The following is a 26,656-nucleotide window of genomic DNA, read 5'->3' as shown; positions in this document are numbered from 1 at the left end:
AGACATATTTAGCTTGTTCATGAATTGGTAAACCCACATCTTATATTTCAAGGCCTTTGTAAAAACCTATTCGATTTGAGATATTTGTCCTCACTTTTTGAAATATTAATTAGTATACATGCAAGTTCTTTGATCTTAGCAATCATTAGTTGCTTTAGGCTTACAGGCCAATGCTTATATCAAGTTGCAAATCACCTAAATGCCCTAGTTTTATATATTGAAGAAATGTTGCATTCATTAACTTATTTATGCTTATCACTTTTTTAGTTCTCTTGCATTTCTACTGGTCTAAAGAGGCTTTTAATCAAATAATCCATGCATTTACTTCTTCAAAAAGGCTTTAAAATTCAAAGAAACTTTGCTCTAATCTTTGTTTTCATCTTTACATATAAGTCTACAACCTTCAAACTCAAATCCCTCTTTCTTTCTATTCAGAAGTCCAATATTGTGGTGATTCCAAAGCTCTCTCTCTACCTCCAACTCCATCTCCATCTCCATCTCCATCTCCATCTCCATCTCCATCTCCATCTCCATCTCCAGCTCCTTTCTATTCAGAAGTCCAATATTGTGGTGATTCCAAAGCTCTCTCTCCATCTCCATCTCCATCTCCATCTCCATCTCCATCTCCATCTCCAATTCCAACTCCATATATATATCATCTATTCTATATTTTGAGTATTATCAACTAAATCTAGTGTAATGGAGAAATTATGCATCATGTGTGTTTATAGTGGAGGTGTATGTCTTCATATGTGTACTAGACGTGTATACATACATGCACTACTGACAAATATAGTCATCTTCGCATGTATATTTGGGTGTATGCCCATAGTACGTACATTTATGTATATGTGCGTGCATGTGTATGTGTGTGTGCACGCCCATACTCATGCATAGTGTTCACTCACTCATGGAGAGATGCATGCACATCCGTGTGTAGATTTATGCATCTATACTTTACATAGTAAACAGGCGTGTGGTTTGCTCCAAGTCCCTTGTGATCTTTTAATTGGAAAATAACTGTCCTTACAATATATCGTAGGAAAGGATATAAAACATGACAAAGCATGCCCATTTTCATCCTTCTGGAGGACCAATATTACTCTCAAAACCTGGTGTTCTTCTTCAGCTCTAGGAAAAGAGTGAACATACAGTGCAAAGATTCCACGCGGCTTTTGTACCTGTCCAATGGATCAATATATATAAGGCAAAGCTCTTTATGGCTATACTTCATGGCAAATCAATGGAAACGATCTATCTGCAAAATGCTCAGTAACATCATACATGTATGTATCTGAACGTCCTATTGTTCTTGAGCATTATTTTAAAACTGCTCAAAGTTAAAACTTTCTTTGTATTGAGATATTTCTATGCTTACACAGGGATACCGAGGAATGAGCAACACATGTCCACGGATGTTGCCAAATCTACATCCAGTGTATTTGGAAGTTGTATTTCCACATGATCTCTATCTACTTCTATTGGGCACTCCTGAGAAAACTTGGCCATGGATATAATTAATTTATTGCAGACATGGTTGACAAACACATATTGTCAACTAAAATGTCATTGCAGGCAAGAATGTACCAAACTACGCATTTAAAGACTTCTGTGAAGAATGAGTTATCTGCAGCCATTAAAGATTAACACTGTATATCCAGCCTACTTATACACTAAACAAACTAAAATTCATTTAGTTATAAAAAAATCAGCAAAGATACTACTCTCATTATGCAATAAACAGGAAATGAGGCCAATCCTGGCATTGACCCATGTCAACATTGACAAATCACTGGGTGTTCCACCATTCAGGGGAAATGCACAAACCTTATTATATAGATAGAAAACACACAAAAGTGTGAGGAAACCATATGGGAGCCAGATTACTTGCAAATTCTACAAATAGCCTGTGTGGATGCATGTTCCATAAGATGTCCATTCCTATCAATGAGAAGCATTCAATGTGGCCTAGAGGTGGTCTGGCTCCACAGCAAATAGAAGGTGGAGGATGCACATTTTTGCAAGGGTTGGCCTGCATGTGTCTTAATGTATTCAGAGAGCTAGGTATTCAATGGAATGTGAGCTGGGTTCTCTGAAAACAGGCTGGTTGAGAGCCCGTTTCTCTCCCTTTGATTCTCCGACATTTAGTGCCACATGGATTGCTCATTTGTAAAAGCATTTACTCTCCAAAAAAAATGGCAGCTAGTTAGTACTGGTGAGCTACTTATAATATCGGTTAGCTAGTTATAACGGCTACCTAATATCGACTAGCTAGTTATAGTACAAGCTAGCTAGTTGTAGTACCGACTAGCCAATCTTAGTACCACCTATGCTGTACCCAATAAAAAATTTACCTCTGTGAGTTTCTCTATGTCTGGCATTGGCTTTGAATAGGTGACTGATGATGGCAGTTTTGTTCGATGCAGATCCTTCATGCTTTCAATCCAGGCATCTATCTTCCTGGGATTATTTTCAGGATCTTCTAGAGTTGCAACCTGAAGAATACACAAACAACTTTCAAACAAGGATACGAAACATATCTAAAACCAAATTAGTCACATTAATTATTTAACTTTGTTGATTATTTTGAGCTCATACATTGCAATAGTCCTGTTGCTGCTGGCTTCCAGTACACAGACAACACTTACATACACATCAATTTACAGAGCATTATTGACCTCAACAGGGTGATGACTGGATTGCATTGTTGCAGCCCTGAGCTGTAGAGATATCACACCTGGATCACTTTGGTAGGGACCACTTTCATCTAAAACCTGCAGGACAGAAAAGGGAAATATGTTGATGACACCCAAGCTCTGTTGGAAGAAGACTGTATGATCTAGGATTTTCATTCTAGATGTATGTAAGAAAAGAAGCCATGGATCTGCAGTCAGATCATCATTTAAGTGCAGAGAATCCAGTACGTACAATTTCCCTCTTCAAGTCAATAACTCGAAAGACTCACCCAAATGCATTGGTAATGGGACTTCCATATCTATATCTAATCTAAGCAGCATAAAAGAATCTGTGAGTTTGCTTTACATAGAGCGATCAGATAAAGAATCTTAAAACACAAGAAAACTGAAAATCCCAATTAATTAGATCTCAATGGGTATCAGATTTATACTTGTCAGAAGCATAGGGATACTGTAGTTAGTGTGCAAAGATGAAATTTAGTTTAATGCATAATAAACTCCTGGCCAAATGATTAAGAAGAATCTCACCTTTAGTCCAAGGTAGTCTGGTAGACCATCAGGACGAGGCACTTTAATGAACTCATCCACAGCACCGACTGCTGGTATGTAGTCTGGAATGAATGGCCTTAATAGTGTTCCTATTTCCACCTCTCGAGGTTTGTAACATCCTATAAATTGAAACAAACCCTTTATCTCCTCAGTTACCTGTTTTCAAAATCCAAAGTCTTAGCATTTTCAAAATATTAACAGATTTGTTTACCACCAGTCTAAATAGAACAGTCAACTGCAAGGAGGAAAATACACGGGTACATGACGCATCGTCTAGAAACAAGAACTAGAAAAGCATATCCAGCTTAAGTAGTGGAATAAAAAAATAAGCTTTTCATTTGACATCTCTCAAGAATCCCTTCAACAGTGAGGTGATGCTTGTTAGAACTGTTAGCTGCCACAGTGGGTAGATCACACTTTTATGTGCATATATAGCTACACAAAATTGCACCTAAATTTTATTTATGTATCTTTTAGTGAGGTTACAAGAGGATACTCTACACTAAGCCAGGTAACAGGATTGCGATCTAAACTGAAGTACAAGAATTCAAACCAATAAGAAAAATAGAAATCTAGCATTTAAAACTCACTCTCAGTCCTTCACAAAGAACAGCAGGGCTAACAAAGATCACTCTATCCGTGCATATTTATCTTCAAAACGAACTTCTCTTCAAAATACTGACAATTTAAAGTAAGCATGGAAAAGGTTGCTGAATTTTACGGTAACCTTATGTGGAACAAGAGGACTTACTCAGGGTCATTTTTCAAGAGATTAAGATATCAAAGCCCCTCCACTACTGCAAGAGTCATTCTGAAAGCACTAGTACCAATATTCGAGCACCACACATTGCAGTTAATCATAGAATTATGTGAGAAAGAAAGAGAGAAAGAAAGTTTATTAAAGTCTTCGGAACACTGATGGATCTATGAGACTGTGAAAATCCTGATACAACAAGCTGTGGTAGTGGAGCTACTAAACGAGTGTCCATACCAATGCAAAATGCAAAAATGCAGAATGGCACTACTAAGTCCTAAGTACACAATAGTCATGTCGATGGTCGACTGTATATCAATCTCAGCATCGTCATCAATATCATCATCATCATCGGCAGCAGCAAGATATCAGGATGGATGAGGCAGTGGAGGCATGGAGTCGGCAATAGAGTGTTGTCTGCCACTTAGAGATGCGGTCCTGGCACGTCTCCTGGTCGTAGCTCTGCGTCTGACCAGGGCTATTGTGACCCCCGTCGGTTGGGCTCCAACTCTAAACAAGGAGGCGATGTCCCCAAGTGTGATCTATGTGTCGACCCTCTATCTGAGCTGTCGGGTTATAGGCTCCGGGTCACGGTCATGTCGAGGCCTCGTCTCGTGGGGGTCCATGTGATCTAGCTGAAAGAACTCCATGATAGAGCTCTGAGAGGGATCAGCCGAGGAAGAAGTCTACTCCTGTCTCCGTGCTCAGAGTATCCTCACGGTGTCTAAGTGCCTCATGAATGAAACCTGCCAAACACCGTTGGTCTGGGTAGGAGAGGAAACATGCCAAAATCCCATAACTATCCCTAAAGAGGCAATGGAAACGCCCTCGGATCTCATAGTATACAAGACACCTGAAGATGAAATGCTCCTCTATCTCAACCTCCTGCATGTCACATAGTGTGCATATGCGCCTCTCCCTGGGTAGTCGCTCTGCTCTGCCGCTCTCGACGCGAAGTCTGTGTGAAGAGACCCCGAACTGCCCAAGAGAGATCCTCAGCGAGTGGGGTAGGTGAATCTGCGTGTATCCTGGTGGGTCAATGAAACCCTCCGCTGTGATATGTAAGAAGTGATCTCTGTAGAAGCTAAGCTTCACTGGGAGTTCACTCGGTCCCAACCAGGTCCGAAATGTGTGTAGCTCTAGTAGATCCTCACGGATAACCTGGTTGACCTCGTGTAATAAGAGAGGAGAAAACGGAGCATCCATGCTGTACTGGAAGGGAGGTAGTCTTTCCATGTGGAGCCCCAATCGCTCAAACCATCTCTCTATACGTGCATACCAGCACCTCTAGTCTCCTCCTATTGCAAGTGCCATAGAAGAGGATAGAGCTATCCATGGTAGCCTGCTATGCCCCGATGTATAATCCCCATATTCCCTAATTCGGTACAGATACGTGATGACATGAAATGCAACATCTAGCTGTAAAGGGGGTGACCCAAACTCAGCCTGAATGATCTGGTGAGAAACGGATAACTTACCACGAATCATCCGTGATAACATGAGAACTTGTAGCCGCTGCACACGGGTCCACTTTGTATCCGACAAGTTTGACCCCCAACAAGGGGCTGCCATACATCCCCGCTGGGCGAACCAAGGAGTCAAAAAGCAACCACTTGGTGCGTGGATCCTGAAAGTGCGAGCGGAAGCACTGCCTCTCTAGTCTGGCCAATGAAGCATACCCTCTACTCAAGCGTGCTTGCATTGCGGGTCTCATAGTGAAGCTGGGTCCGGAGAAGATAACCCCAAGATAAGTGTATGATGAAACTATCTCAACAGATGGCCTCGCAAATGTGAATTGCTCCTGGTGCATGATGGCTCGAGATGTATTGAAGATCATGACCTTGGTCTTACCCAAGTTGACCTTCAAATCATGAGACTCACAAAAGGACTATAGTGCGTCTAGGTGTCTCTGAAGCCCCTCTGCTGAGGAAGACAAGAGAGCCACGTCATCTGCATAGAGCAAAATCTGGATCAACATGCCCGCAAGAGAGCAACCTACACCCCCTTGTGTCTGCATCACTGTCTCAAGCTCGTCAATGTAGAGGCCAAACAAGGTAGGTAACAAAGGACACCCTTGTTTGACCCCGATGGTGCTCATAATCTCGTCTGTCCACCCAAACCCTGCCCGAATTCTGCCTGAAACTCTCTCGTAAAGTGCCATGACAGCCCAAATGATCTCCTCGTCATAACCCAAGTCATGTAGGTGCCGTATGAGGCGCGCTCTCGGAACCGTGTCAAATGCCTTGCGAAAATCCACAAAGCAACAATAAACCCTCTGCTTCCGTGATCTCGCCTCCTCGATGATACATCTGAGCGTGAGAATGTGGTCCATGGTTCCATGGTCACACCGGAATCCAGCCTGTCCTGCTACTCTAAGTCCTCGACACTCTGCAAGTCTGCTAACCTCGGAGTCAAGTACAGATGCATAAATCTTAGACATGACATGTCCAATCATAATGGTCTTGTAGTTCTCCGGGCTCATGGGATCCCCTGCCTTGTGGATGGGTGAGATGGTGTTAATGGTCCAAGTGTGTGGAAATCCCAAACAAACAGCTTCATTAAAAATCTAAGATCGGGGCTAGGAGGTCAATCCCATATGCAATAAACTCAGTGCATAGCCCCTCATGATCCTTCGCTTGGCCATTATGAAGTTTCATTACAGCATCCTTTACCCCTCCTCTAGTAAAGAGGGTGTAGGATGTGGGACGAGGCATGTGTGAGAGGTTAGGGACTGGCTGATTTGGATGTCATAAAGTGTGCGTGCATAATCAAACCAGATCTGAGTGTCAGTGAGTGGCGGAGGGGACCGTCCTTCTAAAAATCTCCGCTAGAAGTTCTTAGAGTTGTTACTAAACAAAATGTTCAGTAGCTCCTCGTTCCGACGAACGTTTCTTCCTCCGTACCAGTCTACAGTATTCACGTAGCGTATCTGGTGCGCTCGGAAGACTGTTTTTGGTTTCGATGTAGATATGATATCGAGGAAATAAGGAAATTTTACATTGATTGTAAACACAATTCTAGGCAGTATTTTACAGTTAGGGCACAAGGAGATACACATGCAATAAAATATAAGCAGTAATAAGATGATAACAAATGAGTAGAATGTTAGAATACATCCAAGGAAGGAGGTAGCGAGCTATTCACATCTCATAACCAAGGACTGGCAATTGCCATCCTCTTTGTATTTTCAATCATGTTATGTTAACTCTCATCACGAGCCTCTCGCAGATGAAAGCTTGGCCACGGTATTCCTCACAGATTCCTATATTCCTCACAGATTCCTATGCCAAGCCTTGCCCTCTGATATCGTTGAACCCATATGCTGTGGTTTCTTTGCTAACACTCTCAAGAGGGAGAAGAATGTCAGATAGAAGATAAATTGCACATTCTTGTCATACAGACCATTTAACTTTTAGCAAAGAACTAGAAAATACTTTTCTATTCTTGATCATCCACTTTCAAGAGATCTCCTATTCTTCACTGAAGTCCACTAAGAAAGAGCAATATGGTTGACGAGGCATCTATCTCTCATCAAGAAATTCCTTTGTCCTTCTGCACATCTTCTCATATCTAATTGCACACAAATCGAGGAGATCCATGACATGGGAGCTTGTCAATTGTGCAACATCCAAGAACCAGATGTGACCAGGATTTGAGGACTCGGTACTCCTCATCAGATCACCGGGTTTGCCCACATGTTGTTCCATGACTCTAGACAAGCACTCTTCCACATAGCTCCATGCCAACCGCCCTCTTGCTGCTGTTCTCTTCCCATGCCATTCTCCTTCCAAGTTTTTGTTTTCTTCCTTCTTTGGAGGCTTGGACTGTTCAAATTCGTTTTCACGCATGGTGATGCAAGCAACCAGTTGAAAAATCAGCTCGAAATACCAAAGAGTGAGCAGTGGCAGGGCATCATTGGCCTGACCCCATTCACAACAGTAATCTCAAAGAGTTTTGGATGAAGCTATTGGAGAAGAGATCACCATATCCAATCAAGGATCCCACCCTTTGAAAAGCTTGCCTGGATACACTCTAAGATGTCCTTAACCAACGTAGAGGTCATCCCTTGCCCCACCATATCCATGATCTTCATCATAGCCCATCTAAAAAAAGCAATCAAGAATCTCCAAAATGGAAAGACCAAGGATTAGATGGGTCTCCAAGTGAAACTCCTAACCCACCGGTGGGAGGTTACTTGCTCCAATCCTAGCCAAGTTATTCAATGAAGCTTTATGCACAAGCCTCACAACCTCTTGAACCACAAACACGATCATTCACAAGGCATGGAATCCCATGGATGCAAACAACTACCGGACTATCATGGTTGACCATCTGATGGCCAAGGTATATGGATTAGTTCTCAAGATACGCATTAGCGAGCATGCCAACAGCACAGGCTTGTACCGACGGGATATGCAGGTTTCAAATGGGATGGCTCACGCAAGACCACATGTTCACCTTAAGAGCCATCTAGTGGAGGCCAGATTCCAGAAACAGAGAGTATATTGCTGATTTGTAGACTTCCGGAAGGCATTTGACTCTATACCTCGTGAGGCCTTTGAAATTCACAATAAATAATCAACACATCAATTGAGAGTCTCAAACCCACGTGCCAAACTGGCTCTAGGATACATGTGATGGAAGAGAAAGCTCCACGTACCAAACTGGCTCTAGGATACATGTGATGGAAGAGAAAGCTCCACGTGCTGTGGGCAGCACGTGGGACTCCAAGAAATCAGGTGGTATTGGTAGAAGTGAGGAGTGTAGGCAGCGATCCAACGAAATGCTTCATCACAATTAAGGAAGGAAGTGGGGAAGGAGAGAAGGGAGATAAAATGCAGCACTAGGGACCACAGGGCTGGTCCCCCCCTGAGGTCCTTATTGCAATAGAAAACGTGTTTGTACAAGATGGCTCACAAGGGAGCAAGAGCTGAATATAAATCACTTCTCAAGAGAGCACAAAGGCTCTGAATTTATAGACTGGGGCAGGCAGCCAAAAAGCATATGCTGTCTAAAAGCTAACGCTTGCTTTCTGTAAAACTGAAGCTTTTTGGGCCAACCTAGCTTTCTCTATAAAGTTGCACTGCAACTTGCTTTTGCTCCCGTGGGTCCTCTTTTAAAGTTAGGCGCCACTAATCTTACATTTTTCCACTTAAAAAGTGGAAAATTTAGCACTCTCCAAGGTACAAACAATATCCAACTTGTAACCCATTACAGGTTAGCTAATGCATACATTCTAGTTCTTGGACTAGTCCTAGTTCCTCATGGGTGTCCCCACAGTGCTCACTAACCAATGTAAAACAAAGAAAAGCAAACTTGCTCTAGTTAACCAAAGTCAATTTCTTTGACCGAACCCCACCATGCAAAACAATGCACACACATTAATTCTTTGGTTGACCAAGGTCAACCCTCTTTGACCATGATTAAGGACTTTGACCAGCAATCAAAATACCATAATCGTAATCTTATCTTTCTGACTAGAGTCAAAATGCTTTGGTTGACTAAAACTCAACCCTTCTTTGTCGAAATCAAGTCTCTTTAACCGGAGTCAATACATTGACCAAATAAAAGAACTCTTTTACCATAGTCAAATAAAAGGTTAACTTTATTATTTACTTAGGATATTTACAACATGGTAACATCCCCTCGACTTCTAATCCGTTGACCTGAGGATATTTACAGCATGGTAACATCCCCTCGACTTCTAATCCGTTGACCTCAACTGAAAAAGCCTCGTAAAGATCCAAAACACATGTGTACACACAATGCATGCAACAATTACACCACACGCAACACATGCAAAACAAACTTTAAGACACCACACACAACACATGCACCATAAACACATCACATAGCCATAGCACACATTGATAGCATGCCCTCATGCAACACATGAATGATAGAGACAAAACACACAACCACACACGGGTTGCACACCAACATGATGCACTCGCATAACCCTTGGAATACATAGCACAAACCCGATGCATAGACTTATGACAAAAAAATCCATAGAAGACACTACAAAAGTGCACATGGGAGCACGTAGCCCGAACATGCAGCAATCCTACCCCCCCCCCCCCCCCCCCACACACACACACTTTCATTCTCTCAATTATACTAACACTTGTGAGTTTTTTAAAAAACCTCCCCACCTCGCCTCCCTAAGAGATACACACACACACACACAATATATGTTTATATATTTTTAGACTTGTAATATTATTTTCTTTATGTTATATCATGTCTTCATATGCCAAATAATTCTTGAACTTGACAAGGTACTTGTAAGTCACCCTGCCTTGGGGTACTTTGTGTACTATGGGATCTCCACCATGCAAAACAAGGCACACACATTAATTCTTTGGTTGACCAAGGTCAATATCCTCTTTGACTATGATTAAGGACTTCGACCAACAGTCCAAATACCATAATCATAATCTAATCTTTCTGACTAGAGTCAAAATGCTTTGGTTGACTAAAGTCAACCCTTCTTGGTCGAAACCTTAGATCCGGTGGGCTAGATCAAGAGTGACGCCTCGCCTCTAGCGGTCCCCGCTAAGGAGAGCTGAGATAGGCCACACCTCGATTGTGTGTGCTCTGGTCACTCTTCATGTCGCATGGGGTCTCTGTGTCCCTCGCTTGGCAACGCCATTGTCAGCTCTCTCTGTTGATCCATACTGCCCTCATCTCACCTAGCTCTACACCTCACTATGCACTGGATCTGACACAGATGCATAAAAGTTTGTGACACGTCCCTGAGCTCAATTGACCTTAGTGTCCTCTGGGATCGTCACCTCCTGTTGCTCTCTGATCTCTCGCAATATTGTCTCTTTGTGTCGTCGCCTCTCAATCAGATAAAGCCCAATGCAAACCTAGTCATGAAAGTGGATCAATCATGAGAGTGAACCAAAGGCATGCCCCTCTTGGAAGAGGTAGTGGTACCATCCCCAGATCTCATAGTAGACTGGAAAACAAAGATGATGCTCCTCTGTCTCGACCTCCCCCGCTATGCATAACCTGCAGATCCGCGTTGCTGCTTGGGTATGCCTGCAGCTCTCCTTGCCTCAATCCTCAACTGGGGGGACGAGACTTGCAGCTGTCCAATGGCAATCCTCAGTGCATGGGAGACTCTTCTGTCCTCGAGATACTAGAGCCTGATGATGATTCCATACTCTGATACTCTCAAGAAGTGGTCATGATAAAACTGGATCTTGGTGGGGAACTTCTGGTCCCCCCCAAGTCCGAGACGTATGAGTTGGAGGAGGTCTAACTGTATGATACGGTTAATCTCATCTCGTGGGATCAACTCGGGTGGTGCATCCATGTTGTACTGAAAGGGGGGAAGCCGGTCCATCTGGCTACCATGGCTAGCAAGCCATGTTCATATATGTGCATACTATACTGTATCTACTCCGCTCTCTGCTAGTCTCCTCGTGGGTGTCCCCACGGTGCTCACTAACCAATGCAAAACAAAGAAAAGCAAACTTGCTCTAGTTAACCAAAGTCAATTTCTTTGACCGAACCCCACCATGCAAAACAATGCACACATTAATTCTTTGGTTGACCAAGGTCAACCCTCTTTGACCATGATTAAGGACTTTGACCAGCAATCAAAATACCATAATCGTAATCTTATCTTTCTGACTAGAGTCAAAATGCTTTGGTTGACTAAAACTCAACCCTTCTTTGTCGAAATCAGGTCTCTCTAACCGGAGTCAATGCATTGACCAAATAAAAGAACTCTTTTACCATAGTCAAATAAAAGGTTAACTTTATTATTTACTTAGGATATTTACAACATGGTGACATCCCCTCGACTTCTAATCCGTTGACCTCAACTGAAAAAGCCTCCTTGTAAAGATCCAAAACACATGTGTACACACAATGCATGCAACAATTACACCACACGCAACACATGCAAAACAAACTTTAAGACACCACACACAACACATGCACCATAAACACATCACATAGCCATAGCACACATTGATAGCATGCCCTCGTGCAACACATGAATGATAGAGACAAAACACACAACCACACACGGGTTGCACACCAACATAATGCACTCGCATAACCCTTGGAATACATAGCACAAACCCGATGCATAGACCCATGACAAAAAAATCCATAGAAGACACTACAAAAGTGCACATAGGAGCACGTAGCCCGAACATGCAGCAATCCTACCCACCCACCCACCCCCCCCCCCCACACACACACACACACACACACACACTTTCATTCTCTCAATTATACTAACACTTGTGAGTTTTTTAAAAAACCTCCCCACCTCGGTCCCCTAAGAGATACACACACACACACACAATATATGTTTATATATTTTTAGACTTGTAATATTATTTTCTTTATGTTATATCATGTCTTCATATGCCAAATAATTCTTGAACTTGACAAGGTACTTGTAAGTCACCCTGCCTTGGGGTACTTTGTGTACTATGGGATCTCCACCATGCAAAACAAGGCACACACATTAATTCTTTGGTTGACCAAGGTCAATATCCTCTTTGACTATGATTAAGGACTTCGACCAACAGTCCAAATACCATAATCATAATCTAATCTTTCTGACTAGAGTCAAAATGCGTTGGTTGACTAAAGTCAACCCTTCTTGGTCGAAACCTTAGATCCGGGGGACTAGATCAAGAGTGATGCCTCGCCTGTAGCGGTCCCCGCTAAGGAGAGCTGAGATAGGCCACACCTCGATTGTGTGTGCTCTGGTCACTCTTCATGTCGCATGTGGTCTCTGTGTCCCTCGCTTGGCAATGCCATTGTCAGCTCTCTCTATTGATCCATACTACCCTCATCTCACCTAGCTTCTCCACCTCACTATGCACTGGATCTGACACAGATGCGTAAAAGTTTGTGACACGTCCCTGTGCTCAATTGACCTTAGTGTCCTCTGGGATGGTCACCTCATGTTGCTCTCTGATCTCTCGCAATATTGTCTCTTTGTGTCGTCGCCTCTCAATCAGATAAAGCCCAATGCAAACCTAGTCATGAAAGTGGATCAATCATGAGAGTGAATCAAAGGCGTGCCCCTCTTGAAAGAGGTAGTGGTACCATCCCCAAATCTCATAGTAGACTGGACAAACAAAGATGATGCTCCTCTGTCTCGACCTCCCCCACTATGCATAACCTGCAGATCCGCGTTGCTGCTTGGGTATGCCTGCAGCTCTCCTTGCCTCAATCCTCAGGTGGTGGGACAAAACTTGCAGCTGTCCAATGGCAATCCTCAGTGCATGCGAGACTCTTCTGTCCTCGAGATACTGGAGCCTGATGATGAATTCATACTCTGATACTCTCAAGAAGTGGTCATGATAAAACTGGATCTTGGTTGGGAACTTCTGGTCCCCCCCAAGTCCGAGACGTATGGAGTTGGAGGAGGTCTAACCGTATGATACGGTTAATCTCATCTCGTGGGATCAACTCGGGTGGTGCATCCATGTTGTACTGAAAGGGGGGAAGCCGGTCCATCTGGATACCATGGCTAGCAAGCCATGTTCATATATGTGCATACTATACTGTATCTACTCCGCTCTCTGCTAGTCTCGTCTAGATGACTCTAGTGCCAGCCTCTATAGTCTCCAATGGGGTAAGGCCCAAACTGTGTGGAGGAATGAGAGAGAGAGAGAGAGAGAGAGAGAGATGATATAATATGATTGTAGTAAAGTATATTGATACCCTTTAGGTATGGGATTGGTGACCACTATTAACTGATAGAGATCTTTTACATCCAATGAAAAGAAACCTTTACAAACTTGTGCTAACCGTAAGACTTTGCTGTGGTGCTCCAAGACTTCCTTTAGGTAGCTTCCAAGCTTTTGGCCTGGCTGTTCCAGCAGATTTTTCAGGTTACCCCTGCTGTCACTATTTTTTTCTCTAATGTATGCATAGGTTTAGCATTTTAGGAGCATGAGCTGCTCATCTTCTACCTCCCCTATGGGGCAGATTTTGCAGATTCTTTCCTCTCTGGATCTTGGGTCTTGCCCACCTGCCCCTCTCCACCACTAGATCATGTGTTTATTTTGCAGATTAAATGCCTTTTGAACAATCATATATCGTCCCCAAGATAATTCTGCATTTCATAACTGTCCATTGGATTGATTTGCTGCTTGTAAAACTACATTTTTGTTCCCATGTCCAGCCATAATTTTTGTAGCATTTTCTGTGTTACTAATTCTCTGATTTCACTTGAGTCTTCTGGTATATCCGCAGCCTTTATGCCTCATAGCTCCATCCATTTCTCCTCGTCTCTGCACTAGCCAGTGGTCTTTGCAGCCTCCATTGCTTTATGTGGTATCCGATGTGCATTCATCTTCCCAAGCTTGTTGAGGTACCCCATGTATTGGCATAATGCTTCTCCCTCCAATTGTACCATACCAGTCTCAGCCAGTAGTATGGGATAGGTCATTTGTGCCTTGACCCCCAATTCTCCTATGAGAAAGCATTTATGCACTATTTCTATTCTTTTCCAATATGCTCTAGAGAGCCCAGGTGCCCAAGCTAGGCATCCATAGAGGATCATTGTTTGCACAAGCATAGTGTATAAAAACTTTCTCATTTCCCAATTCCATAGTTTGAAAGCTGTAAAGAACTGTCAAACCTCCAGGATTCTTCTTTCCACGCATGCATTCCACTTGTATATTATCTACAAATTCCAGCCTGGGTATTTGTATGTGGTGACTATGTCCAAAGGCTGTCCTTCGAATGTAAAGTCCACTTGTTTATTTCGAGTCCCAATCACCATTACTTTGGTTTTCGCAATGTTGACTTGAATGCTTGATTGTTTGCAGAAATTACCCAATGCATCCAAGTGAGTTTGCATGTTCCTTTTATCTTTTGCAAAGAATACTACATGTAGGATCAATAGGCAAAAGAGAGAGAGAGCAAGGTACAAAGAGTCGATAGAGTCTACCGTCACGTCAACTAGGATAGTGAAAAAGAAAGAGTACAAAGTACTTGTACCTAGACCTAGGACTAAGTGTCCTAGGTGTTACATATGACTAAGTGTCCTATGTGGCCTAAAAGGCACTAACACTATAAGTGCCTATATTTATGCCTACAAGGCACATACCATGGCCTATCGGGCATCACTAGAACCACCAGAAGATGGCCTACAAACCCCCCTCCATGGGATGGGCTGAAATATTCTAGAAACGTCTCAGAATACCTTGTTCATCCAAAAGTATATAGCCACCTATGAATGTACAAGGGATGTCAGATCATGTAACAAAGGGAACCAAGTGTAAAGCCTGTCGGAAGACTTCGAACTTGGGACGAGGAAGTGCCTTTGTAAACATATCTGCTATGTTGTCCTCTATGGGAAGATAGGACAACTCTATGTCTCCTGCTGACAACCGCTCCCGAACATAATGATAGTGAGCTTCAATATGCTTGGTACGTGCATGAAACACTGGGTTACGCGCAATGGCCAAAGCACTCTGCTATCAGTGTAAACCATAGTGGAGGATGTCTGGCGTATACCAAGATCTGTAAGTAACTGTCGAAGCCAAACACACTTACTGTAGCGGTGAAAGCTGCCCTGTACTCAGCCTCACAGCTAGATGTGGCAACTGTTGGTTGCTTCTTGCTAAGCCAAGAGATACATGAATTGCCAAGCAAAAAACAATTGCCGGTATGTGACACTCTGGTGTCGGAACATCCTGCCCAGTCACTATCCGTGTAAGCATGCATGGTAAGTGAACCCTGATCACCATAGAAGAGGGCTAAATCCTGAGTGCCTCTGAGATATCTGAAGACTCTCTTCACTGCCTACCAATGCTGTGAACTGGGCATGTGCATGAATCTGCTAAGCTAAGATACTGCATACTATAAGTCAGGTCTGGTGTGACATAAATAAATAAGGCATCCAACAGCTTGCTGATAAAGAGTGAGATCACATGGTGGGCTCCCATCATGAGCTGAGAATTTGAAGCCAGGGTCCACTGGAGTAGAGATTGGCTTGCAATCCTCAAACTGAAAACAATCAAGGAGCTGTCCAATATACTTGGACTGAGACATCATGATACCCCCCTCAACATGAGTAAACTGAATGCCCAAATAATAGTGGAGCTGTCCCATGTCTGACATTTCAAAAACCTGCTGCAAATCAGCCTTGAAAGCTGCAATTTGCTGAGTATCTGGGCCCGTGATGAGCATATCATCCACATTGCACTAAAAAATCAAATCCACTCCCGCGGACATAAAGAGTGAGTTCTGTTGAAAAGGAAATCGATGCATCTTACCCAAAAGACAACCCTCACACACATGTTTGGAAACTGTGTGAGTTTGAGGTACATCATTTGCCATCTGCTGTGAATGTAGCTTTGCAAGAGCTCTATAATTGAGATGACCCATTCTCTCATGCCAAAGATGAGTTTCAGCAAGCTGTGAATCTGAAATTGCAAATGCTTCAATAGAAAGTGCAGCTGAGTGGTGATCAAGGTGATAAAGCCCCTTTTGCAAAGTGCCAGTGAGAACTATGGCATTGTCATCACGAAGATCATAAATTAGGCATCTGTAGCCATCAAAAATAACTCTGAAACCTGAAGTGGCAATTGCTGAAATTGAAAGACTTCAATTCCAAGCACAAAAAGAACATTTGTCAGAGTGACAGGATGGCTTGAAATGGATGTGAGCTGCACATCTCCAATTCCTTTTACAGCATATGAAGCATTATTAGCACATGTGGCAGCTCCCCCTCGAGGTGCATCAGCTAAAGAATGAAACAACTGTCTGCAAGATGTGACATGCTTGGAAGCACCACTATCAAAGTACCAGGACTGAGCATCATTAGCAGTAAAGAATGCATCAGCTTTGGAGGGATCAAATGAGCAATGGACAGCCCATGCCCAATCATCCTGAAGAGCATGTGCATGTGAAGCATCTGCTGGCTCATGGGATTCAATAGCATGTGAGGCATTAACTGTCAATCCTACTTTCTTTTTCTCTGAAGCAATCCGCTTCCTGCATTCTAAAATGTCATGTCCAGGCTTGCGACAATAGTTGCATATTTTCTTCTTTGACTTATCTGCTGTATTTTTAGATGCATGGGAGGAATTGCAGCTACTATGCGCAGATTTTGGCTTACCCATAGGCTTGGAAGCCTTGCCTCTTCCTGTCTGCCGTGAAGCAAGTGCATGATCAGGAATAATGGCTTGTCTATTAGCTCTACTTTGCTCTTCCTGCAAAAGCAAAGTAACTAGCTGATCAAAAGAATAGTGGTCTGGATTACCCATGGCCACTAATCGAAGGGTTGTAGCAAACCCTTGATATGTATCTGGCAGTCCATTCAATGTGGTACTGACAAGTTGTGAAGTTGGCACCACCTCATCAATGTTGGCAAGTTGTTCCATGAGGTCCTTGACCTTTGTCAGGTATGCATCCATAGAATCACTTCATTCATACTGACTTCCTGCAATTGCCTTCTCAAATATGCAACACGTGCCTCATTGCGAATCTGATAGAGAGAAGCCAACTTGTCCCAAGCATCCTTTGCTGCTCTGCAAGACCGAATGTGTGGAATAATGATTCTCTTGCATGATAAGGCAATACATGAATGTGCATTTGCATCTCTTGCATCCCATCTTGACTGTTCCTGAGTTGGAAGAGCAGCAGCAGGAGTGCTAGAAGATGAGGCATCAGGAGGAGTACCCCCTACAGAGGGACCAGCAGTAGAGGCAACCACTGTAGCATTGGCTGGCCTCATATCAACCCCAGAAACAATATTCCACAAATGCTTTGCAACAAGAATATGTTTCATGAGATAAGACCACATCGGATAGTTGGTGCCATCCAACTTATCATCTTCACGAAGAACGCCAAATAGATCTTGATTGTTCGCAGCCATAGCGAATGTGATACCCTGAAAGAGACCTGAAAACCCAAAAGCCTCAAGGCTATCACTGCAAAGAGCTGGCTGTCCAAAAATGACAGCAAATATCTACAAATTTCCAACCCAAATCAAAGGGCAAACGCAGATCTGACCCAAATGTGACTGTGGCAGGCAATGTTCACTGCAAAAACAGAAAATCTGGCAAAAGCCCCAAATTTAATGAGGGCAAATAGGCCAAAAAGAGGGCGAATGCAGAAAAGCCCCAAATTTTGCTGAGATTTTGGAAATGTGACCCAATGTGTGAGAATCTGACTCAATGTCCTGCAAAAGTGACTCAATGTCCTGCAATCTGACCCAAAAGTACTACAAACAAACAAGAGATTGCAGCCCCAAATCCCAAAGTCCCAATGTTCTTGCAAGAAATTGCAACCAAAGAAGGTGAAAAGAACTGAAAGCCCCAAAAACTGCCAATGTCCGGATTCACAGCCAATGCCAGCTAGTACGGATTCTGGCAACAGTTTCACACGTGTGAAACTGTACGGAATACCTGGAGCAGATACAAGCTGTACGGATTTGTTACGTTGTACATATATGGTACGTTGTACGGAGCATTGTACGGTGAATGTACGGAATCAGGTACGATGCCTGTACGGAAGTAGGTACTGAACATGTGCTGTGCCTATATGGAGTTCAGGTACGACTGTACGGCAATGCAAGTATGCTGGATGAAAAGTACGAAATCCAATGTACAAAAGCAAGTACAAGGTAAGGGTACCACACAGTATGATGTACGGCGACGCAAGTACTGAATGCAGTACGGAACATGCACTAGACCTTCAGCACGTCTGTACGGAGAGATGTACGGCACAGTACAGAACGGAGTACAAAGCTGGCACAGTACGGTCGCCCTATGTGCAGGTAGAGTACGGGCTGTACGGCTGTACGGCTAAGTAAGTACGGAGCAGGCTGTAGGTACGGTTGTCCATACCGTACAACTGTACGGATGAAGGGACAATGAAGTTGAAGGGAGCTTATGTGAGTCCAGGTGCAGGAGAAGACGAGTCAAGCCTGGCTCTGATACCACTGTAAGATCAATAGGCAAAAGAGAGAGAGAGCACGGTACAAAGAGTCGATAGAGTCTGCCGTCACGTCAACTAGGATAAGAGTACAAAGTACTTGTACCTAGACCTAGGACTAAGTGTCCTAGGTGTTACATAGGACTAAGTGTCCTATGTGGCGTAAAAGGCACTAACACTATAAGTGCCTATATTTATGCCTACAAGGCACATACCATGGCCTATAGGGCATCACTAGAACCACCAGAAGATGGCCTACACTACATAATCCGAGTAGATGAGCACTAGGAAGGCATACCTTGCAACTTGAATACCTTCTCTAATGTATGTTCTCATCCAATCTTCCAGTTCATCTATGAAGAGACTGAAGAGAGTCCACGACAGGGGACAACCTGGCTTGAACCCTATATATCATTGCTTATGATGGCATTTTCCCTAGAACAGGATCCATCTAACAGTGGCTGTGCTAGCCCGGCCTGTACCTTCTCATATAATTGGTATGTGGTTTCTCTGAGTTCCAAAGGGACCTTGGAGCCTTTCTAGTCTCCCATAATTTTTTTCTTGGTACTGTGTCGAGAAGGCTTTCTTGAAGTCTACAAAAAGCAACAATAGACAGCCCCTTTCTTGTTCTTTGCTCCCTCTGTTGCCGCTCTTATGGCGACTAGATGATCCACTGTCGAGTGCTGGGGATGGAATCCTGCCTGAGATGGTGCGCTTCCTTGTGCCTCACCCATTAGCTGATTTTTTGCTCAAGGATAGTTCCATATAATTGGGCCATTAGACTACTCACCATGATGGTTCTATAGTTTTTTGCCACCTTATTATCCCTTCCTTTGTGGATTGGCACAGTCCTGTTAAGTTGCCATTCTATTGCATTCCTGGTTGTACTAGTGGTTGCAAGGCATGCCTTTGCTCCTCCCCTTAAGGAATTCATGGGCTGTGTTATGCAGTATTTCTGTTATGCATCTAGGCATTGTTTGGCATGTAGAAGGCATTTGACATCGTGATACTTCTGTTTCTATTTTATGGTCATCGATGTGAGCTTTTTATAATCCATTCTCAGTCTAGGCTGTGCAGTATTTTTATGTTTTTATGCAGCGGACTTTGTTCCTTTGAGGCCCAATGATATTGCCTTGTAGTTGGACTCCAGAATCTCCTCATTCTTGAGGTAATTCAATGTAGTGTTGCACCTTGGCTTATTATCACTTAGTCAATTACGCTTGATCCGTGAGGGGTGTTGCATGTATAACCTCATGTGTCTTTGAAAAATGATGTGCCATTGCATATTTACAGCACAAAAAGCAACCACATAGGGTGAGGATTTGTCTCCCAATGTAGGTGACCTCCCCCGTGTCTCTTGATGAGAGAACATGGGATGAGACAAATCTGCCTGCAAGTAGACGAACTGCAAATCTGCAAATGTCTGTCCACCAAAACTCTGACCAACGTCAAATTCAAAGACAAATGTCTACTCAAATCTGCTTAAATATACCTAAAAGTAACATGCCCAACGCACTGGGACCAATGCACAACAAGAGTGCCAAAACTTAAAAGCCCCAAATGTGACCCAAAATTTTGGGAAAAGAGGGCAAAATCTGTCCACGCAATAATTTGAACCAAATGTGCAAGAAATTAGGCAAAAGCCATAATTTCAAAGAAAAGACCCAAAATTTTCGTAAATACCTGAGTCAAAAAGAGGGCAAATGCTCCCAATGCCAAATATCACTGCAATAGACTGCAAATGTACCAGAAGCCCCAAATTTTGTGCCAGATCTGATAGTCCCAAAGTCAATTCAGTTGACTACCTTGCAAATGCAAGCTCCAAACAGAAAAACTAGAGCCTACAGCAGAGAAAACCAACTGAAACGGAGCAAAACTGGCAGAAACTGGCACAGATGGATGTGTAACAGTACAGACAGAGTAGGGAGCAAAAAATCACAATTCTGGCCTAAATCTGTACAGTTGTACGGACATGCCATACGGAGAAGAAATAGGTCGCGATTATGCAGCAGGTGTTTATGCCTGTCCAAACAAATTTTCAGCAAGCTTTGGCGATGAAATCAGCAAAAAAACGAGTGTTTTACAGCTCCAAAAGTAAGTACAAATCTGTCCAAAGCGTCCCAGCAGTCAATGAACCAAGAACAGTCAGTGCAAATGCTGGCTGAAGATCTGGAGCAGGCTGGAATGCAGGTCAAGTTCAAAAACGAGCTGAGAAACAGGTCAAAATGCTGGCTGGAAGCTGCGCCGAGCTGAATAGGAGCACAAGGAGAGTAGGTAGGAAGGTAGAACACTGCTCTGATACCACTATTGGATGTGGGGGGAGCAATGGAAGGAAGCTGGAATGCAAGGAGGGGACAAGCTGAAGGAATTAAAGTGTACTTGCAAATGGATAATGAGAAAGTACAAGAGATGGCCAACCAAAGTCAACTTCGGACTAAAATGTCCCAAGTGTACTAGGACAGAGTGTCCTAACTAGCCTACAAGGCCATACCAAGGCTAAGTGTCACTATTTGCATGTGTGAGGTATTCATTAATGAAGGCCCGAGTGCTCTCAAGCTCGCTCATTTTGTTAAGATTTGTTGTCACACAAATGCATCCTTGAACTTGACAATTAGAGCCTTCTCCCTTGTCTCATCCTTTCCGACCCTTCTTGCATTCTCAATCTAATTTGTATCTCAAGATGAAAGGAGTCTACCATCCATATCATGTGAATCCTTTCCATTCCCAAGACCCTGTCTTTGACACTAAGTGGAAGAAAGTCGAGGGGAAAATGAATCAACCCCTATCCCTCAATCTCTAAGTCTAAATATAGTGTGTGGGACAGTGTATGAACCTTAGCAGAAGGGGGAATGCAATCAATCCCTATTGATCCAAGTGTGGGTAGCATCCTGGGACCACTCACCACCTAAGATTAGTCGTGAGAGCTATCTAGGATCCTCCTTTGAATTTTGTAAAAGAAAGGTCATTCTCATGTTTTGGCATTCAAAACCTTTATATGTACTTCTTTCACAACATCATTATATAGCTTCATGCTAAGACCTTGCGAGTGGGTAATAGGGGAACTTGAAGAGCACCACGTTGCAGATTGTGTCTCCTCCTCTCCCAACCTCTACCTTCTCTCTTTTCCTCTCTCTTTAATGACTCCCCCTATTCTGTATTGTAACGCTACTCTCAACCTTGACACTATCTGCTTCCATCCATTACTGATGATCTTAGTTTTTGTAATACCCTGGTAAAACCTTGGCATGCCCTCCCCGTCCTCTTTGCTTCCATCAATGGGCTTGGTGATGGTCTTGATCCTTGCCACACCTTGCTAATTGTTCTAGGTATGTGGCTGGAATTTGCAATGCTTGTACCCTCCTTTGGGCTCACTCTTTCCACATACATTCTGGCTAAATATCACATCAGAGGTTCAGTGTGCACTCTCTTTCTCTCTCTCTCCCCCCCCCTTGACGGGGATGGTCATAGTTTTGTCCGTCCAATCTGCTGTGTGTGTCTACCATTGGTCATCTGTCGTGCATGTCTATTGCTGTCACTGGCGTCTTTCCAGCCTGCTAGTGCCTCTATCCTAGGCTTTCTTGCTTGGAGCTCTCTGCCCCTGCCCATTCACCGTCACTCCCCCATTCGTTCATTCTTTGTCAGCCCACATTCGGGCTCGTCTTCAACTTGAAACGCCTCACTCCCTAATTGACGAATCTCTCAGATGGGTTACAACGGGGTGGTGATTGTTACAGTAGACTATCCACCAATTGTATATACCTAGATGAATCCAGGAACATTCCCAAACTCATCTAGGTAGACTATCCACCAATTGTTAGTGCTTCAACTATGTAGGCAACTAAGGCTATCCGCCAGTTGTAAGTGCTTCAACTATATAGGCAACGATATAGCCCACATTGGGATTTGTCTTCAACTTGAAACACCTCGGCCTCCCTGATTGATGAATCTCTCAGATGGGTTAACGATTGGGTGGTGATTCTTACGGTAGACTATCCGCCAGTTGTAAGTGCTTCAACTATAGGCAACCAAGGTTAACGATTGGGTAGTGATTGTTATGGTAGACTATCCGCCAGTTGTAAGTGCATCAACTATGTAGGCATCTACGGCAGCCAATGAAGAGGATCGACTGAAAAACAAGCTCCAAAGAATAGAAAAAGAAGAGAAAACGATGGGGCTTTTCATTGCATCCACCTTCATTGATCAGCAAAGCAACCCACAACAAAAGGAAATTCAAAAGGAAGAAGACCGGATGGTGATTGTTATGGTAGACTATCCACCAGTTGTAATTGCTTCAACTATGTAGGCATCTAAGGCAGCCAATAGATGATCGACAGAAAAGCAAGCTCCAAAGAATAGACAAAGAAGAGAAAGGGGCTTTTCATCGCATGTACCTTCATTGATTGGCAAAGCAACCCACAACAAAAAGAAATTCAAAAGGAAGAAGAATAGAGACATGATAATATTCCATCAATGAATTTGGATGGAATCAGACGGAAATTGTGGATTGTTGTGGCTGATCTTAGCATTGGCATGCAAAACTTTAAGAAACAGCAAGGTACCTCATCGTTTTGGATATATTTTGCACATTTTGGGGACTCTATATTTGGGATTGCAGGGATGGCAACAAGTGCCAAAGGGGGGGGGGGGGGGCATGAAGACCTTGGAAGAAGTTTTCAAGAAGCTCCCCTTCCCTTCCCCTCCGATGACAAGGTTAAAGAGGTACAGGACTCCAGCACCAAGATGAAAGAATGCTTGGCCATATGCATACAAATAATGGACAATCAGGAGGACACATTAAATGCAGCTAAAAAGGAGTTTGAAATGAAATACAATGTTCTGCTCGAAATAATATACAGCTTATGGATTACATGGAAGGAATGCCAAGATTCCTCCAACACTTCAGCTCTTGGGCCAGGAAACTTGCAGACTCCAATACCTGTTCACCGTGTGATGACTCAAAGTCAGGTTGGAGATGCAAAACCAAAAGAAGAAACTCCTCCAACTGCCTCCAAGAGGAGGAAGCTAAGAGTGTGTGAACCTTCGCTCTAACTCTTTCTGTGTCTGGGACCGTTGGCTGTAGTAAAACGTGCAGCTGCATTGTGTAACCTCGCACCTGCTACGTCTTCTCATGGCGCTGCTGATTGTGCCCTTAGCCTCAGCTTCAGCCCTTCAACAGGTACTTCAACAGCTCCTCTTCTTTTTCCCTCTTTTGTCTGACGTGCTCTTGATGATTGTGTTTATTGCAGGATGGCTCCATTTATTTGGTTCAAATTGATGGTGATAGTAGATACTGCTTGCATGAAGAAGGCTACCCCTTTTCTGAAGTCATAGGCAAAAGGGACTGGGCATTAGAAAATCCAATGAGAAAGATAAGAGGAATGGACTGTGCAGACGCCTTTAAGGAGGCCTCCTTTGCGTTTCTTCCTATCAATTGCGTATGCCTATGCTCCCTCTATGTCACTAACACCGTGTAAGCTCAAAAGCATGTCTTCTTCTCAACCCAATTGTCAGGATGTCCAGCCTCTCATGCATACCTGCACACGTCCCTCACCAGGCTTTGCTAGTGAGCACCCACATTATGCATGATACGGATAAACGATGGCTTGATACCAAGGTTGAGGATCTTTGCAAAGACAAGGGTGTAAGGATGATGATGATGATCCCTTCAAAGTGCTGAAATCAGGTCTGAAAATCTGGAGATAGCAGCAGTTTCAACTTCTAAAATATTTTCAATGAATGTTAAAATCATGTTCCAAAGTTCGTTTAGATTCACGTTTCAAAACAAGCTTTCCAACTCACGATTAAATGCAATTCTAACTATAAAGAAGTTTCTTCAAACCGGAGATATGATAATCTGCAAAGGTTTGGAACACGGAAGCTTACATCAAGTTCACTAATGTCAGATGATGTGTTCTCTAATCCGCAGGGAATTTTAGCAGCTCTTTCAGAAATTCCTAAAAGTTCTGAAGATGCTGGAGTTTCTTCATCTGAGGAGTCGATCGAAGTTGATTTTAGGAAGTCCTTGTCGCTCATCGTGTTCTTAAGGCCAGGCTTCAAGAACATCGTATAATCTCTGTTTTGAAAGATTAAACAGGTGTGAGAGTGATAATTGGAAAGGAAAAAGGTACAGTGCAATAAAACTAACATGAAATGCCTAGACAGCATTGTATTTTAGAAAGATATTACAAAGCAGAGAATACAAGGTGAAATAAAGCAATATGACATTGGGATTCAAGCCTTTAGATACGTCGATGTGGTACAGGTTTTGTCTGTCCGACCCTGGATACAACCACATAATAGCACAAATATGGAAGAAGCAACTGATAAGCCTACATGCAACCAACAAGTAGCTACAAAGAAAGGGGCAGGTACCTCGAGGGGAGTTTGTCCAAATGAGTAGGAAACTTCTTGCCATTCATCAAGCAATGTGAGAGTTAGGGTCTTTACACTCCAGTATAACCCAAATTGTTGGCACGGCAATTTGGAATGTGCGCACTCCGGTTACACACCAGTTGCCCATCAAAAAATTCAATGCCCACCCCTTTACACACCGAGGTTTTGTAATTTTAAAAAAAATATGCAGGACCTTGAAAACTGTGGTGATTGGCAGATTTGAAGGGTGCCCATCTCTGGGGAGCCAAGCTTGGCTACCCCTTGGAGAGCACATGACTTGGAATCCACGTAGGACTGGAAGGTTTGGTCATGGGCAATGTGTGTGTAATAAGGTGCCCACCCATTGTGGAAAAACTTGCATCCTGTTGGTTCAAATGGCTGCCCAATGGTGGGCGCCTCTCAGTGTGTAAACAGCCTTAATCCCACCACTAGGAATTGTTAACTCAATTGTTGTTTCAATTTCCAGCACTTCCTTTCCCGTTCCTTGGATATCACAAATATAAGGTTATGCTTGCCAAAAATTTGAAGACAACTCTCATTCCTTTCTACCGCTTTGCCCCGGTCTTTATCTTGGAATTCTATTATTATAGCTCCATGAGAAGAGAATCTTTAAATGTACAATTTATTGACAAAACTAGGTTGGAAGAGAGGAGGAGGAGGAGGAGGAGGAGATAGACACCACAAGTCCAAGATCTCTATACACAATATACATTTTCCTTATTGGACATGCCTAGGGTTATAATGTTATATAGCTAGGAGAGCTCGAATCTCCAAGTTCCCTTCACACACATCCTGTATATTTAGGGACACTTCCCTTCATAAAATTACTTTGTATACTAAATGAAAATTTCATCCTCAAAACCCCACCCCGCCTTAAAATTACACTTGCAAGATGAGGTGGAGCACAAAAGAAAAAAATTGTGTCAAGAACAAAAACTTTTAGGCTTTGATGATGCTATGGGCATGGCTACAATGAACTAGAACAAAACTAGAAAACCTTGGAGCAACATATCCGTTACTTCCCCTTGTAAGATGCAAGACATTTTGGTAGGTGTGTTGAATCAATTTTGGAAGTAGGAAAACTTGTCAAGCTCAATGGTGGGGCAATAAACCAACTCAACTTCTTTAGAAAGTATCTCTTCATGAATGAAGTGATGATACACTTCAATATCTTTGGTGCAAGCATGAGAAATATGGTCCCTAGTAAGTAAATGCTCCTCATGTTGTTTGAATATATGGGAGTTGGATTCCCATCACACAAGTTTGATTGAGACAAGAGCCTTTGAACCATATAGTTTTTGAAGCTGTATTTATTGTAGCATCACAC

At 43.1% G+C, this 26,656-nt stretch overlaps 1 protein-coding gene across 1 annotated transcript; it reads right to left on the bottom strand.

Moving 5' to 3' along the window:
• Positions 1–806: 806 nt before the first annotated feature.
• On the bottom strand, positions 807–25,334 carry LOC147901981 (uncharacterized). The gene is made up of 6 exons (XM_087375022.1): positions 25,309–25,334; positions 24,820–25,009; positions 3,225–3,401; positions 2,679–2,774; positions 2,355–2,495; positions 807–1,181 (listed from the first exon to the last, which is right to left on the bottom strand). Exons 2-6 carry the CDS (start codon positions 24,997–24,999, stop codon positions 951–953), a joined length of 825 nt encoding a protein of 274 aa, XP_087231148.1. The 5' UTR covers positions 25,000–25,009; positions 25,309–25,334; the 3' UTR covers positions 807–950.
• Between the last annotated feature and the right edge of the window lie 1,322 nt (positions 25,335–26,656).

The sequence above is a fragment of the Dipteris shenzhenensis genome, chromosome 5, assembly GCF_047967505.1.
Source record: "Dipteris shenzhenensis isolate YYH24624 ecotype China chromosome 5, Dip_SZ_1.0, whole genome shotgun sequence".
In the NCBI taxonomy this organism is placed as follows: Eukaryota; Viridiplantae; Streptophyta; class Polypodiopsida; order Gleicheniales; family Dipteridaceae; genus Dipteris; species Dipteris shenzhenensis.
Note: the sequence above shows the minus strand (reverse complement) of the source record. Positions and strands in the feature narration are given on the sequence as shown.